At 43.6% G+C, this 16,025-nt stretch overlaps 1 protein-coding gene across 2 annotated transcripts in view; it reads right to left on the minus strand.

Moving 5' to 3' along the window:
• Positions 1-410: 410 nt before the first annotated feature.
• The window catches only part of ELP3 (elongator acetyltransferase complex subunit 3), a 145,760-nt gene continuing 130,145 nt past the window's right edge, over positions 411-16,025 (minus strand). For both annotated transcript variants that reach the window (XM_072926249.1, XM_072926250.1), the window contains exon 15: positions 411-615. In XM_072926249.1, coding sequence (XP_072782350.1) covers positions 539-615 — 77 coding nt within the window. In that variant the 3' untranslated portion in view covers positions 411-538. The remainder of the gene's footprint in view (positions 616-16,025) is intronic.

The raw sequence follows: 16,025 nt of genomic DNA on the forward strand, positions 1-16,025 counted from the left end.
CTCCCGTTTTTCCCCACCCATAATTCGGATTTTTTCTTCATTTAATTCTGATTTTTTCCATTTTTTTCCACCCATAATTCAGATTTTTTCCCATTTTCCCCCACCCATAATTCAGATTTTCTCCATTTTTTCCCCACCCATAATTCGGTTTTTTTCCTCATTTAATTCGGATTTTTTCCATTTTTTTCCCACCCATAATTCGAATTTTCTCCTATTTTTCCCCACCCATAATTCGGATTTTTTCCTCATTTTTCCCACCCATAATTCGGATTTTTTCCTCATTTAATTCAGATTTTTTCCTGTTTTTCCCCACCCATAATTCGGATTTTTTCCTGTTTTTTCCCACCCATAATTCAGATTTTTTCCTCATTTAATTCGGATTTTTTCCTGTTTTTTTCAACCCATAATTCAGATTTTCTCCCGTTTTTCCCCACCAATAATTCAAATTTTCTCCTGTTTTTTTCCCCACTAAATTTAATATTTTTCCATCTTTTTTCCCGTCGTTAAATTAAAATTTCCGAATGAATTTCCGGGCTCGTCATTCCAACATTTTCACCATGTAGGGCCCTTCCAGTTCGTAGCCGATTTTCCGATAATAATTCCTCGTCCCGACACCTGCCAGGAGAAAAACAAAAAAATTAATTTTATTTTTAATTAATTCCGTGGGGGATTTAGCTGAATTATGCAAATTTAAGCTCGTTAAATCGATTTAGTTAAATAGAAAAAATTTCCCAGTTTAAAAATGAGAATAATGTGAATTTTCACGCTGAAAAATAAGAAATAAAACTCCTCAGATCTTAAAATTCATAAATTTAATTCAAAAATTAAAAAAAATCTTGATTGGAATTGTGGAATTTGGTTTTTCGTCCCAAGTTATTAAATATTAAAATAGTTAAAATGCAAATAAATATTAATATTTATTTATAAATATATTTAAATTTTTTATATTTAGAAATATATAAATTGTAAAAATTATATTTATATTTAAATATATATTTATATATTTTTATATAATTATAAATAAATATTTATATTTGTTTATAAATATACTTATATTTTTATAAATATATAAATTTTATAAATTATATTTATATTTTTAAATATATTTATATATTTTTATATAATTATAAATAAATATTTATATTTATTTATAAATATATTTATATTTTTATATATTTACAAATATATAAATTTTATCAGTTATATTTATATTTATAAATATATTTATATATTTTTATATAATTATAGATAAATTTATATTTATTTATAAATATATAAAAAATTAAATATTTATAATTTTGGAACATCCCATTCCCAAATCCGCACCACATCTTCCAGGTGACCACAGAACCTTTTTATCCATATAAATATTAAAATACCCAAATTATAAATAAATATTTATATTTATTTATAAATATATTTATATTTTTATATATTTATAAATATATAATTTTTATAAATTATATTTATATTTAAATATATATTTATATATTTTTATATATTTATAAGTAAATTTAGATTTATTTATAAATATATTTATATTTTTATATATTTATAAATATATAAATTTTATAAATTATATTTATATTTATAAATATATTTATATATTTTTATATATTTATAATTAAAATTATATTTTTTATAAATATATAAAAATAAATATTTATAATTTTGGTAAATCCCATTCCCAAATCCACACCACGTCTTCCAGGTGATCACAGAGCAAATTTATCCATATAAATATTAAAATATCCAAATTAAAAATAAATATTTATATTTATTTATAAATATATTTATATTTTTATATATTTATAAATATATAAATTTTATAAATTATATTTATATTTATAAATATATTTATATATTTTAAAATATTATAAATAAATTTATATTTACTTATAAATATATTTATATTTTAATATATTTATAAATATATAAATTTTATAAATTATATTTATATTGAAATATATATTTATATATTTTTATATATTTATAAATAAATTTATATTTATTTATAAATATATTTACATATTTTAATATATTTATAAATATATAAATTTTATAAATTATATTTATATTTATAAATATATTTATATATTTTTATACATATTTAGAAATAAATTTATATTTATTTATAAATATATAAAAAATAAATATTTATAATTTTTGCTGAATCCCAGTTTGGATTGGCTGAATCCCAGTTTGGACTCCCCAAATCCCAGTTTGGACTCCCCAAATCCCAGTTTGGATTGGCTGAATCCCAGTTTGGACTCCCCAAATCCCAGTTTGGACTCCCCAAATCCCAGTTTGGATTGGCTGAATCCCAGTTTGGATTCCCCAAATCCCAGTTTGGACTCCCCAAATCCCAGTTTGGACTCCCCAAATCCCAGTTTGGACTCCCCAAATCCCAGTTTGGATTGGCTGAATCCCAGTTTGGACTCCCCAAATCCCAGTTTGGACTCCCCAAATCCCAGTTTGGACTCCCCAAATCCCAGTTTGGATTGGCTGAATCCCAGTTTGGACACCCCCAATCCCAGTTTGGACTCCCCAAATCCCAGTTTGGACTCCCCAAATCCCAGTTTGGACTCCCCAAATCCCAGTTTGGACTCCCCAAATCCCAGTTTGGACTCCCCAAATCCCAGTTTGGATTGGTGAATCCCAGTTTGGACTCCCCAAATCCCAGTTTGGACTCCCCAAATCCCAGTTTGGACTCCCCAAATCCCAGTTTGGACTCCCCAAATCCCAGTTTGGATTGGCTGAATCCCAGTTTGGACTCCCCAAATCCCAGTTTGGACTCCCCAAATCCCAGTTTGGATTGGCTGAATCCCAGTTTGGACTCCCCAAATCCCAGTTTGGATTGGCTGAATCCCAGTTTGGACACCCCCAATCCCAGTTTGGACTCCCCAAATCCCAGTTTGGACTCCCCAAATCCCAGTTTGGATTCCCCAAATCCCAGTTTGGACTCCCCAAATCCCAGTTTGGACTCCCCAAATCCCAGTTTGGATTCCCCAAATCCCAGTTTGGACTCCCCAAATCCCAGTTTGGATTGGCTGAATCCCAGTTTGGACTCCCCAAATCCCAGTTTGGATTCCCCAAATCCCAGTTTGGACTCCCCAAATCCCAGTTTGGACTCCCCAAATCCCAGTTTGGACTCCCCAAATCCCAGTTTGGATTCCCCAAATCCCAGTTTGGACTCCCCAAATCCCAGTTTGGACTCCCCAAATCCCAGTTTGGATTCCCCAAATCCCAGTTTGGACTCCCCAAATCCCAGTTTGGACTCCCCAAATCCCAGTTTGGATTGGCTGAATCCCAGTTTGGACTCCCCAAATCCCAGTTTGGACTCCCCAAATCCCAGTTTGGACTCCCCAAATCCCAGTTTGGACTCCCCAAATCCCAGTTTGGACTCCCCAAATCCCAGTTTGGATTCCCCAAATCCCAGTTTGGACTCCCCAAATCCCAGTTTGGACTCCCCAAATCCCAGTTTGGACTCCCCAAATCCCAGTTTGGATTGGCTGAATCCCAGTTTGGACTCCCCAAATCCCAGTTTGGATTCCCCAAATCCCAGTTTGGACTCCCCAAATCCCAGTTTGGACTCCCCAAATCCCAGTTTGGACTCCCCAAATCCCAGTTTGGACTCCCCAAATCCCAGTTTGGACTCCCCAAATCCCAGTTTGGACTCCCCAAATCCCAGTTTGGACTCCCCAAATCCCAGTTTGGACTCCCCAAATCCCAGTTTGGATTGGCTGAATCCCAGTTTGGACTCCCCAAATCCCAGTTTGGATTCCCCAAATCCCAGTTTGGACTCCCCAAATCCCAGTTTGGACTCCCCAAATCCCAGTTTGGACTCCCCAAATCCCAGTTTGGACTCCCCAAATCCCAGTTTGGATTCCCCAAATCCCAGTTTGGACTCCCCAAATCCCAGTTTGGACTCCCCAAATCCCAGTTTGGATTCCCCAAATCCCAGTTTGGACTCCCCAAATCCCAGTTTGGACTCCCCAAATCCCAGTTTGGACTCCCCAAATCCCAGTTTGGATTGGCTGAATCCCAGTTTGGACTCCCCAAATCCCAGTTTGGACTCCCCAAATCCCAGTTTGGACTCCCCAAATCCCAGTTTGGATTGGCTGAATCCCAGTTTGGACTCCCCAAATCCCAGTTTGGACTCCCCAAATCCCAGTTTGGATTCCCCAAATCCCAGTTTGGACTCCCCAAATCCCAGTTTGGACTCCCCAAATCCCAGTTTGGATTCCCCAAATCCCAGTTTGGACTCCCCAAATCCCAGTTTGGACTCCCCAAATCCCAGTTTGGACTCCCCAAATCCCAGTTTGGATTGGCTGAATCCCAGTTTGGACTCCCCAAATCCCAGTTTGGACTCCCCAAATCCCAGTTTGGATTGGCTGAATCCCAGTTTGGACTCCCCAAATCCCAGTTTGGATTGGCTGAATCCCAGTTTGGACTCCCCAAATCCCAGTTTGGACTCCCCAAATCCCAGTTTGGACTCCCCAAATCCCAGTTTGGATTGGCTGAATCCCAGTTTGGACTCCCCAAATCCCAGTTTGGACTCCCCAAATCCCAGTTTGGACTCCCCAAATCCCAGTTTGGACTCCCCAAATCCCAGTTTGGACTCCCCAAATCCCAGTTTGGACTCCCCAAATCCCAGTTTGGACTCCCCAAATCCCAGTTTGGACTCCCCAAATCCCAGTTTGGACTCCCCAAATCCCAGTTTGGATTGGCTGAATCCCAGTTTGGACTCCCCAAATCCCAGTTTGGACTCCCCAAATCCCAGTTTGGATTGGCTGAATCCCAGTTTGGACTCCCCAAATCCCAGTTTGGATTGGCTGAATCCCAGTTTGGACTCCCCAAATCCCAGTTTGGACTCCCCAAATCCCAGTTTGGACTCCCCAAATCCCAGTTTGGATTGGCTGAATCCCAGTTTGGACTCCCCAAATCCCAGTTTGGACTCCCCAAATCCCAGTTTGGATTGGCTGAATCCCAGTTTGGATTCCCCAAATCCCAGTTTGGACTCCCCAAATCCCAGTTTGGACTCCCCAAATACCAGTTTGGACTCCCCAAATCCCAGTTTGGATTCCCCAAATCCCAGTTTGGATTGGCTGAATCCCAGTTTGGATTCCCCAAATCCCAGTTTGGACTCCCCAAATCCCAGTTTGGACTCCCCAAATCCCAGTTTGGACTCCCCAAATCCCAGTTTGGATTCCCCAAATCCCAGTTTGGACTCCCCAAATCCCAGTTTGGACTCCCCAAATCCCAGTTTGGACTCCCCAAATCCCAGTTTGGATTGGCTGAATCCCAGTTTGGACTCCCCAAATCCCAGTTTGGATTGGCTGAATCCCAGTTTGGACTCCCCAAATCCCAGTTTGGACTCCCCAAATCCCAGTTTGGACTCCCCAAATCCCAGTTTGGACTCCCCAAATCCCAGTTTGGATTCCCCAAATCCCAGTTTGGACTCCCCAAATCCCAGTTTGGACTCCCCAAATCCCAGTTTGGATTGGCTGAATCCCAGTTTGGACTCCCCAAATCCCAGTTTGGATTGGCTGAATCCCAGTTTGGATTGGCTGAATCCCAGTTTGGACTCCCCAAATCCCAGTTTGGATTGGCTGAATCCCAGTTTGGACTCCCCAAATCCCAGTTTGGACTCCCCAAATCCCAGTTTGGACTCCCCAAATCCCAGTTTGGACTCCCCAAATCCCAGTTTGGACTCCCCAAATCCCAGTTTGGACTCCCCAAATCCCAGTTTGGACTCCCCAAATCCCAGTTTGGACTCCCCAAATCCCAGTTTGGATTCCCCAAATCCCAGTTTGGACTCCCCAAATCCCAGTTTGGACTCCCCAAATCCCAGTTTGGATTGGCTGAATCCCAGTTTGGACTCCCCAAATCCCAGTTTGGACTCCCCAAATCCCAGTTTGGACTCCCCAAATCCCAGTTTGGACTCCCCAAATCCCAGTTTGGACTCCCCAAATCCCAGTTTGGACTCCCCAAATCCCAGTTTGGATTGGCTGAATCCCAGTTTGGACTCCCCAAATCCCAGTTTGGACTCCCCAAATCCCAGTTTGGACTCCCCAAATCCCAGTTTGGACTCCCCAAATCCCAGTTTGGATTGGCTGAATCCCAGTTTGGACTCCCCAAATCCCAGTTTGGACTCCCCAAATCCCAGTTTGGACTCCCCAAATCCCAGTTTGGACTCCCCAAATCCCAGTTTGGATTCCCCAAATCCCAGTTTGGACTCCCCAAATCCCAGTTTGGACTCCCCAAATCCCAGTTTGGACTCCCCAAATCCCAGTTTGGACTCCCCAAATCCCAGTTTGGACTCCCCAAATCCCAGTTTGGACTCCCCAAATCCCAGTTTGGATTGGCTGAATCCCAGTTTGGATTCCCCAAATCCCAGTTTGGACTCCCCAAATCCCAGTTTGGACTCCCCAAATCCCAGTTTGGACTCCCCAAATCCCAGTTTGGATTGGCTGAATCCCAGTTTGGACTCCCCAAATCCCAGTTTGGACTCCCCAAATCCCAGTTTGGACTCCCCAAATCCCAGTTTGGACTCCCCAAATCCCAGTTTGGACTCCCCAAATCCCAGTTTGGACTCCCCAAATCCCAGTTTGGATTCCCCAAATCCCAGTTTGGACTCCCCAAATCCCAGTTTGGACTCCCCAAATCCCAGTTTGGACTCCCCAAATCCCAGTTTGGACTCCCCAAATCCCAGTTTGGATTGGCTGAATCCCAGTTTGGATTCCCCAAATCCCAGTTTGGACTCCCCAAATCCCAGTTTGGACTCCCCAAATCCCAGTTTGGACTCCCCAAATCCCAGTTTGGACTCCCCAAATCCCAGTTTGGACTCCCCAAATCCCAGTTTGGACTCCCCAAATCCCAGTTTGGACTCCCCAAATCCCAGTTTGGATTGGCTGAATCCCAGTTTGGACTCCCCAAATCCCAGTTTGGATTGGCTGAATCCCAGTTTGGACTCCCCAAATCCCAGTTTGGACTCCCCAAATCCCAGTTTGGACTCCCCAAATCCCAGTTTGGACTCCCCAAATCCCAGTTTGGATTCCCCAAATCCCAGTTTGGACTCCCCAAATCCCAGTTTGGATTGGCTGAATCCCAGTTTGGACTCCCCAAATCCCAGTTTGGACTCCCCAAATCCCAGTTTGGACTCCCCAAATCCCAGTTTGGATTCCCCAAATCCCAGTTTGGACTCCCCAAATCCCAGTTTGGACTCCCCAAATCCCAGTTTGGATTCCCCAAATCCCAGTTTGGACTCCCCAAATCCCAGTTTGGACTCCCCAAATCCCAGTTTGGATTGGCTGAATCCCAGTTTGGACTCCCCAAATCCCAGTTTGGACTCCCCAAATCCCAGTTTGGACTCCCCAAATCCCAGTTTGGACTCCCCAAATCCCAGTTTGGATTCCCCAAATCCCAGTTTGGATTCCCCAAATCCCAGTTTGGATTGGCTGAATCCCAGTTTGGACTCCCCAAATCCCAGTTTGGACTCCCCAAATCCCAGTTTGGACTCCCCAAATCCCAGTTTGGATTCCCCAAATCCCAGTTTGGATTGGCTGAATCCCAGTTTGGACTCCCCAAATCCCAGTTTGGATTGGCTGAATCCCAGTTTGGACTCCCCAAATCCCAGTTTGGATTGGCTGAATCCCAGTTTGGATTGGCTGAATCCCAGTTTGGACTGGCTGAATCCCAGTTTGGACTCCCCAAATCCCAGTTTGGACTCCCCAAATCCCAGTTTGGACTCCCCAAATCCCAGTTTGGACTCCCCAAATCCCAGTTTGGACTCCCCAAATCCCAGTTTGGATTGGCTGAATCCCAGTTTGGACTCCCCAAATCCCAGTTTGGATTGGCTGAATCCCAGTTTGGACTCCCCAAATCCCAGTTTGGACTCCCCAAATCCCAGTTTGGACTCCCCAAATCCCAGTTTGGACTCCCCAAATCCCAGTTTGGATTGGCTGAATCCCAGTTTGGACTCCCCAAATCCCAGTTTGGATTGGCTGAATCCCAGTTTGGATTCCCCAAATCCCAGTTTGGACTCCCCAAATCCCAGTTTGGATTGGCTGAATCCCAGTTTGGACTCCCCAAATCCCAGTTTGGATTGGCTGAATCCCAGTTTGGACTCCCCAAATCCCAGTTTGGATTGGCTGAATCCCAGTTTGGACTCCCCAAATCCCAGTTTGGACTCCCCAAATCCCAGTTTGGACTCCCCAAATCCCAGTTTGGATTGGCTGAATCCCAGTTTGGACTCCCCAAATCCCAGTTTGGACTCCCCAAATCCCAGTTTGGACTCCCCAAATCCCAGTTTGGACTCCCCAAATCCCAGTTTGGACTCCCCAAATCCCAGTTTGGACTCCCCAAATCCCAGTTTGGACTCCCCAAATCCCAGTTTGGACTCCCCAAATCCCAGTTTGGACTGGCTGAATCCCAGTTTGGACTCCCCAAATCCCAGTTTGGGTTCCCCAAATCCCAGTTTGGACTCCCCAAATCCCAGTTTGGATTGGCTGAATCCCAGTTTGGACTCCCCAAATCCCAGTTTGGACTCCCCAAATCCCAGTTTGGATTGGCTGAATCCCAGTTTGGACTCCCCAAATCCCAGTTTGGACTCCCCAAATCCCAGTTTGGACTCCCCAAATCCCAGTTTGGACTCCCCAAATCCCAGTTTGGACTCCCCAAATCCCAGTTTGGATTGGCTGAATCCCAGTTTGGACTCCCCAAATCCCAGTTTGGACTCCCCAAATCCCAGTTTGGACTCCCCAAATCCCAGTTTGGATTGGCTGAATCCCAGTTTGGACTCCCCAAATCCCAGTTTGGACTCCCCAAATCCCAGTTTGGGCTCCCCAAATCCCAGTTTGGATTGGCTGAATCCCAGTTTGGACTCCCCAAATCCCAGTTTGGACTCCCCAAATCCCAGTTTGGATTCCCCAAATCCCAGTTTGGACTCCCCAAATCCCAGTTTGGACTCCCCAAATCCCAGTTTGGACTCCCCAAATCCCAGTTTGGACTCCCCAAATCCCAGTTTGGACTCCCCAAATCCCAGTTTGGACTCCCCAAATCCCAGTTTGGACTCCCCAAATCCCAGTTTGGACTCCCCAAATCCCAGTTTGGATTGGCTGAATCCCAGTTTGGACTCCCCAAATCCCAGTTTGGACTCCCCAAATCCCAGTTTGGACTCCCCAAATCCCAGTTTGGATTGGCTGAATCCCAGTTTGGACTCTCCCAATCCCAGTTTGGACTCCCCAAATCCCAGTTTGGATTGGCTGAATCCCAGTTTGGACTCCCCAAATCCCAGTTTGGGCTCCCCAAATCCCAGTTTGGATTCCCCAAATCCCAGTTTGGATTGGCTGAATCCCAGTTTGGACTCCCCAAATCCCAGTTTGGACTCCCCAAATCCCAGTTTGGATTCCCCAAATCCCAGTTTGGACTCCCCAAATCCCAGTTTGGGTTCCCCAAATCCCAGTTTGGATTGGCTGAATCCCAGTTTGGACTCCCCAAATCCCAGTTTGGACTCCCCAAATCCCAGTTTGGATTCCCCAAATCCCAGTTTGGACTCCCCAAATCCCAGTTTGGACTCCCCAAATCCCAGTTTGGATTGGCTGAATCCCAGTTTGGACTCCCCAAATCCCAGTTTGGACTCCCCAAATCCCAGTTTGGATTCCCCAAATCCCAGTTTGGACTCCCCAAATCCCAGTTTGGATTCCCCAAATCCCAGTTTGGACTCCCCAAATCCCAGTTTGGATTGGCTGAATCCCAGTTTGGACTCCCCAAATCCCAGTTTGGATTCCCCAAATCCCAGTTTGGACTCCCCAAATCCCAGTTTGGATTGGCTGAATCCCAGTTTGGACTCCCCAAATCCCAGTTTGGACTCCCCAAATCCCAGTTTGGACTCCCCAAATCCCAGTTTGGACTCCCCAAATCCCAGTTTGGATTCCCCAAATCCCAGTTTGGACTCCCCAAATCCCAGTTTGGACTCCCCAAATCCCAGTTTGGACTCCCCAAATCCCAGTTTGGATTGGCTGAATCCCAGTTTGGACTCCCCAAATCCCAGTTTGGACTCCCCAAATCCCAGTTTGGATTGGCTGAATCCCAGTTTGGACTCCCCAAATCCCAGTTTGGACTCCCCAAATCCCAGTTTGGACTCCCCAAATCCCAGTTTGGACTCCCCAAATCCCAGTTTGGATTGGCTGAATCCCAGTTTGGACTCCCCAAATCCCAGTTTGGACTCCCCAAATCCCAGTTTGGACTCCCCAAATCCCAGTTTGGACTCCCCAAATCCCAGTTTGGATTGGTTTATCCCGGTTAATCCGATTCCGGAAAAATTCGCAGTTTAGGGTCAGGATTTGGGGTTTTTTTGGGTTTTTTTGGGGGGAAGGATGGAAAAAGGGGAAGGGAAATGGGAAATAGGAAATGGGAAATGGGAAATGGAAAAGGAAAATGGGAAAATGGGGAAGGAAATAGGGAAGGAAAATATTGGGAAATGGGAAAAGAAAATGGGAAAATGGGGAAGGAAAATGGGGAAAGGAAAATGGGAAAGGAAAATGGGAAGGGAAAGGAAAAAGGGAAAGGAAAGGAAAAAAAGGGAAAGAAAAATAGAGAAAGGAATAAGGGAAAGGAAAAAAAAGGGAAAGGGAAAGGGAAGGGAAGGGAAGGGAAGGGAAGGAAAAAGGCAAAGGAAAAAGGGAAAGGAAAGGGAAAAAGGGAAAGGAAGGGGAAAAAAAGGGAAAGGAAAAAGGGAAAGGAAAAAAAAGAGAAAGGAAAAAAAGGGAAATAAAAAAAAGGGAAAGGAAAAAGAGAAAGAAAAAAGGGAAAGGAAAAAGGGAAAGGAAAAAGGGAAAGGGAAGGAAAAAAAGGGAAAAAGGGAATGGAAAAAGGAAATAGGGAAAGGAAGGGGAAAAAAGGGAAAAGAAGGGGGAAAAAAGGAAAGGAAGGGAAAAAAGGGAAAGGAAAATAAAAGGGGAAGGAAAAAGGGGAAGGAAAAAAGGGGAAAGGAAAAAAAGGGAAAGAATAAAGGGAAAGGAAAAAGGGAAAGGAAAAAGGGAAAGGGAAAGGGGAAAGGGAAAGGGGAAAGGGAAAGGGGGAAAAATGGGAAAGGAAGGGAAAAAAGGGAAAGAAAAACAGGGTAAGGAAAAAGGGAAAGAGAAAAAAGGGAAAGGAAAAAGGGAAAGGAAAATGGGGAAGGAAAATAATGGGAAATGGGAAAGGAAAAAGGGAAGGGAAAGGAAAAAAAGGGAAAAGAAAGGGAAAAAGGGAATGGAAAAAGGATAAAGGGAAAGGAAGGGAAGAAATAGGGAAAGGAAGGGGGAAAAAAGGGGAAGGAAAAAAAGGGAAAGAAAAACAGGGAAAGGGAAAAGGGAAAGGAAAAAGGGGAAGGAAAAAAAACGGAAAGGAAAAAATGGGAAAGGAAAAAGGGAAAGGAAAAAATGGGAAAGGAAAAAGGGAAAGGAAAAAAAGGAAAGAAAAAAAAGGGAAAGAAAAGGAAAAAAAGGGAAAGGAAGAGAAAAAAAGGGAAAGAGAAGGGGAAAAAAGGGAAAGGGAAGGAAAAAGGAAAAGGAAAAAGGGAAAGGAAAGGAAAAAAAAGGAAAGGAAAGGAAAAAAGGGGAAAGGGAAAAAAAAGGGAAAGGAAGGGAAAAAAAGGGAAAGGAAAAATGGAAAAGAAAAAACAGGGAAAGGAAAAGGGGAAGGAAAAATGGAAAGGAAAAAAAAGGGAATGGAAAAAAGGGAAAGAAAAAAAAAAGGAAAGGAAAAAGGGAAAGGAAAAAGGGAAAGGAAGGGAAAAATGGAACGGAAAAAGGAAAAGGAAGGGAAAGGAAAGGGAAAAAGGGAAGGGAAGGGAAGGGAAGGGAAGGAAAGGAAAGGAAAGGAAAGGAAAGGAAAGGAAAGGAAAGGAAAGGAAAGGAAAGGAAAGGAAAGGAAAGGAAAGGAAAGGAAAGGAAAGGAAAGGAAAGGAAAGGAAAGGAAAGGAAAGGAAAGGAAAGGAAAATGGGAAAGGAAAATGGGAAAGGAAAGGAAAGGAAAGGAAAGGAAAGGAAAGGAAAGGAAAGGAAAGGAAAGGAAAGGAAAGGAAAGGAAAGGAAAGGAAAGGAAAGGAAAGGAAAGGAAAGGAAAGGAAAGGAAAGGAAAGGAAAGGAAAGGAAAGGAAAGGAAAGGAAAGGAAAGGAAAGGAAAATGGGAAAGGAAGGGAAAAAAGGGAAAAGAAGGGAAAAAGGGAAAGGGAAGGGAAGGAAAGGGAAGGAAAAAGGCAAAGGAAAAAGGGAAAGGAAAGGAAAAAAGGGAAAGGAAAGGGGAAAAGGGAAAGGAAAAAGGGAATTAAAAAAAAGGAAAACGAAAAAAAGTGAAATAAAAAAAGGGAAGGAAAATGGGGAAGAAAAGGAAAGGAAAGGAAAATGGGGAATGAAAATAATGGGAAATGGGAAAGGAAAAAGGGAAGGGAAAGGAAAAAGGGAAAGGAAAGGGAAAAATAAGGGAAAGGAAGGGAAAAAAGGGAATGGAAAAAGGAAAAAGGGAAAGGGAAGGAAAAAAAGGGAAAGGAAGGGAAGAAATAGGGAAAGGAAGGGGAAAAAAGGGAAAGGAAAAAGGGAAAGAAAAACAGGGAAAGGGAAAAGGGAACGAAAAAGGGAAAGGAAAAAAGGGAAAGGAAAAAGGGAAAGGGGAAAGGGGAAAGGAAAGGGGGAAAAATGGGAAAGGAAGGGAAAAAAGGGAAAGGAACGGAAAAAAAGGGAAAAAGGGAATGGAAAAAGGAAAAAGGGAAAGGAAGGGAAGAAATAGGGAAACGAAGGGAAAAAGAGGGAAAGGGAAAAGGGAAAGGAAAAAAAATTGAAAGGAAAGGAAAGGAAAGGAAGGGGAAAAGGGAAAGGTAAGGGAAAAAAGGGAATGGAAAGGAAAAAGGGAAAGGAAAAATGGAAAGGAAAAAAAAGGGAAAGGAAGGGAAAAAGGGAATGGAAAAAGGAAAAAGGGAAAGGGAAGGAAAAAGGGAAATGAAAAAAGGGAAAGAAAAAAAGGGAAAGGAACAAGGGAAAGGAAAAAGGGAAAGGAAAAAGGAAAAAGGGAAAGGGAAGGAAAAAGGGAAATGAAAAAAGGGAAAGAAAAAAAGGGAAAGGAACAAGGGAAAGGAAAAAGGGAAAGGAAAAAGGGAAAAAAAAGGGAAAAAAAGGAAAAAAAAAGGAAAAAAAGGAAAGAAAGGGGAAAAAAAAGGAAAGAAAGGAAAGGAATTCTCCACATTCCCTAAGGATTCCCACATTCCCTATATTTTCAACACCCTGTGGACACCACAGGATAAAATCCCGGAATTTTTTCCGTTGGGTTTGAAGTGGGAATAAAGGAGGAAATTTGGAGCAGGGAAAAAAGAAAAAAACCCCAAAAATCACTTTTCCCCCCCAAAAAAACCCACAAAACCAACAAAAGGCAAAGGGAAAAATGGGATTTTCCAGCTGGAATTCCCATTCCGCTCCCGCCCGCGGAACAAAGGCACCGCTGGAGCGGAAAATTACCTGAAATGAGCCGGAAAAAAAGGGAAAAATGGGAAAATTGCGGATTCGGAGAGGGGGAGGGGCGGTGGAAGGGTTGGAATGGTGGGAAAAGGTCGGGAAAAGGGATTTTTGGGAAAAGGGAAAAGGGATTCCTGGATGGATTCGGAGGGTTTGGGGGAAGGATGGAGCTGGAGAGGGAAAGGGGGTGCAAATATCCCGGGGAAAAAAATTTGGGATAATGGGATCCGGGGAAAATGGGATTTTGGGAAAATGGGATCCAGGGAAAATGGGATTCTGGGAAAATGGGATCCGGGATAACAGGATCCAGGATAACGGGATCCGGGGAAAATGGGATTCAGGATCATGGGATCCAGGGAAAATGGGATCACGGGAAAAAAAATACAGGGAAAATGGGATTCTGGGAAAACGGGATCCGGGATAATGGGATCCAGGGAAAATGGGATCCAGGGAAAATGGGAATCAGGGAAAATGGGATTCGGGATAATGGGATCCAGGGATAACGGGATCGAGGGAAAGAAAATCCAGGAAAATGGGATCCAGGATAATGGGATTCTGGGAAAATGGGATCCAGGGAAAATGGATCCGGGATAACGGGATCCAGGGGAAACGGGATTCTGGGAAAATGGGATCCAGGGATAATGGGATCCAGGGAAAATGGGATTTTGGGATAATGGGATTCTGGGAAAATGGGATCCAGGGATAATGGGATCCAGGATAATGGGATTCGGGATAATGGGATTCTGGGATAACGGGATCTATGGATAATGGGATCCACGAAAAATGGGATTCTGGGAAAATGGGATCCAGGATAACGGGATCGAGGGAAAAAAAATTTGGGATAATGGGATTCAGGGAAAATGGGATTTTGGGAAAATGGGATTCTGGGAAAATGGGAATCAGGGAAAATGGGAATCAGGGAAAATGGATCCAGGGATAATGGGATCCAGGGAAAATGGGATTCTGGGAAAATGGGAATCAGGGATAACGGGATCCAGGGAAAATGGGATTCTGGGAAAATGGGATCCAGGATAACGGGATCCAGGGATAACGGGATCCAGGGATAACGGGATCCAGGGAAAAAAAATCCAGGGAAAATGGGATTTTGGGAAAATGGGATCCAGGGAAAATGGGATCCAGGGAAAATGGGATATAGGATAATGGGATTCTGGGAAAATGGGATCCAGGGAAAATGGGATCCGGGATAACGGGATCCGTGATAATGGGACCCAGGGAAAATGGGATTCTGGGATAACGGGATCCAGGGAAAATGGGATCCAGGATAACGGGATCTGGGATAATGGGATCCGGGGATAACGGGATTCGGGGATAACGGGATCCAGGGAAAAAAAATCCAGGGAAAATGGGATTTTGGGAAAATGGGATCCAGGGAAAATGGGATCCAGGGAAAATGGGATATAGGATAATGGGATTCTGGGAAAATGGGATCCAGGGAAAATGGGATCCAGGGAAAATGGATCCGGGGAAAATGGGATCCAGGGAAAATGGGATTCTGGGAAAATGGGATCCAGGGAAAATGGGATCCAGGGAAAAAAAATTCGGGATAATGGGATCCAGGGAAAATGGGATTTTGGGAAAATGGGATTCTGGGAAAATGGGATCCAGGGAAAACGGGATCAAGGGAAAAAAAATCCAGGGAAAATGGGATCCAGGATAATGGGATCCGGGGAAAATGGGATCCAGGATAACGGGATTCTGGGATAACGGGATCCAGGGATAACGGGATCCAGGAAAAACGGGATCCAGGATAATGGGATTCTGGGAAAATGGGATTCGGGATAACGGGATCCAGGGAAAAAGGGGATTCGGGATAACGGGATCCAGGGAAAAAAAATCCAGGGAAAATGGGATCCCGGGATAATGGGATTCTGGGAAAATGGGATTCTGGGATAATGGGATCTAGGGAAAATGGGATTCTGGGAAAATGGGATCAAGGGAAAATGGGATTTTGGGAAAAAAAATCCAGGGAAAATGGGATCCAGGAAAACGGGATTCTGGGATAACGGGATCCAGGGAAAAAAAATCCAGGGAAAATGGGATCCAGGGAAAATGGGATTTTGGGAAAATGGGATCCAGGGAAAATGGGATCCAGGATAACGGGATCAAGGGAAAACGGGATCCAGGGAAAATGGGATTCAGGGAAAATGGGATCCAGGGATAACGGGATCCAGGGATAACGGGATCCGGGGATAACGGGATCCGGGGATAATGGGATCCAGGGAAAAAAAAATCCAGGGAAAAAGGGATCCAGGGATAGTGGGATTCTGGGATAACGGGATCCAGGGAAAATGGGATCCAGGATAACGGGATCCAGGATAACGGGATCCTGGATAACGGGATCTAGGGAAAACGGGATCCAGGGATAACGGGATTCGGGGAAAATGGGATTTTGGGAAAATGGGATCCAGGGAAAATGGGATCCAGGATAACGGGATCCAGGGAAAACGGGATCCAGGGAAAATGGGATCCAGGGAAAATGGGATCCAGGGAAAATGGGATCCAGGGAAAATGGGA

The sequence above is a fragment of the Taeniopygia guttata genome, chromosome 3 (assembly GCF_048771995.1).
Source record: "Taeniopygia guttata chromosome 3, bTaeGut7.mat, whole genome shotgun sequence".
Lineage (NCBI taxonomy): Eukaryota > Metazoa > Chordata > Aves > Passeriformes > Estrildidae > Taeniopygia > Taeniopygia guttata.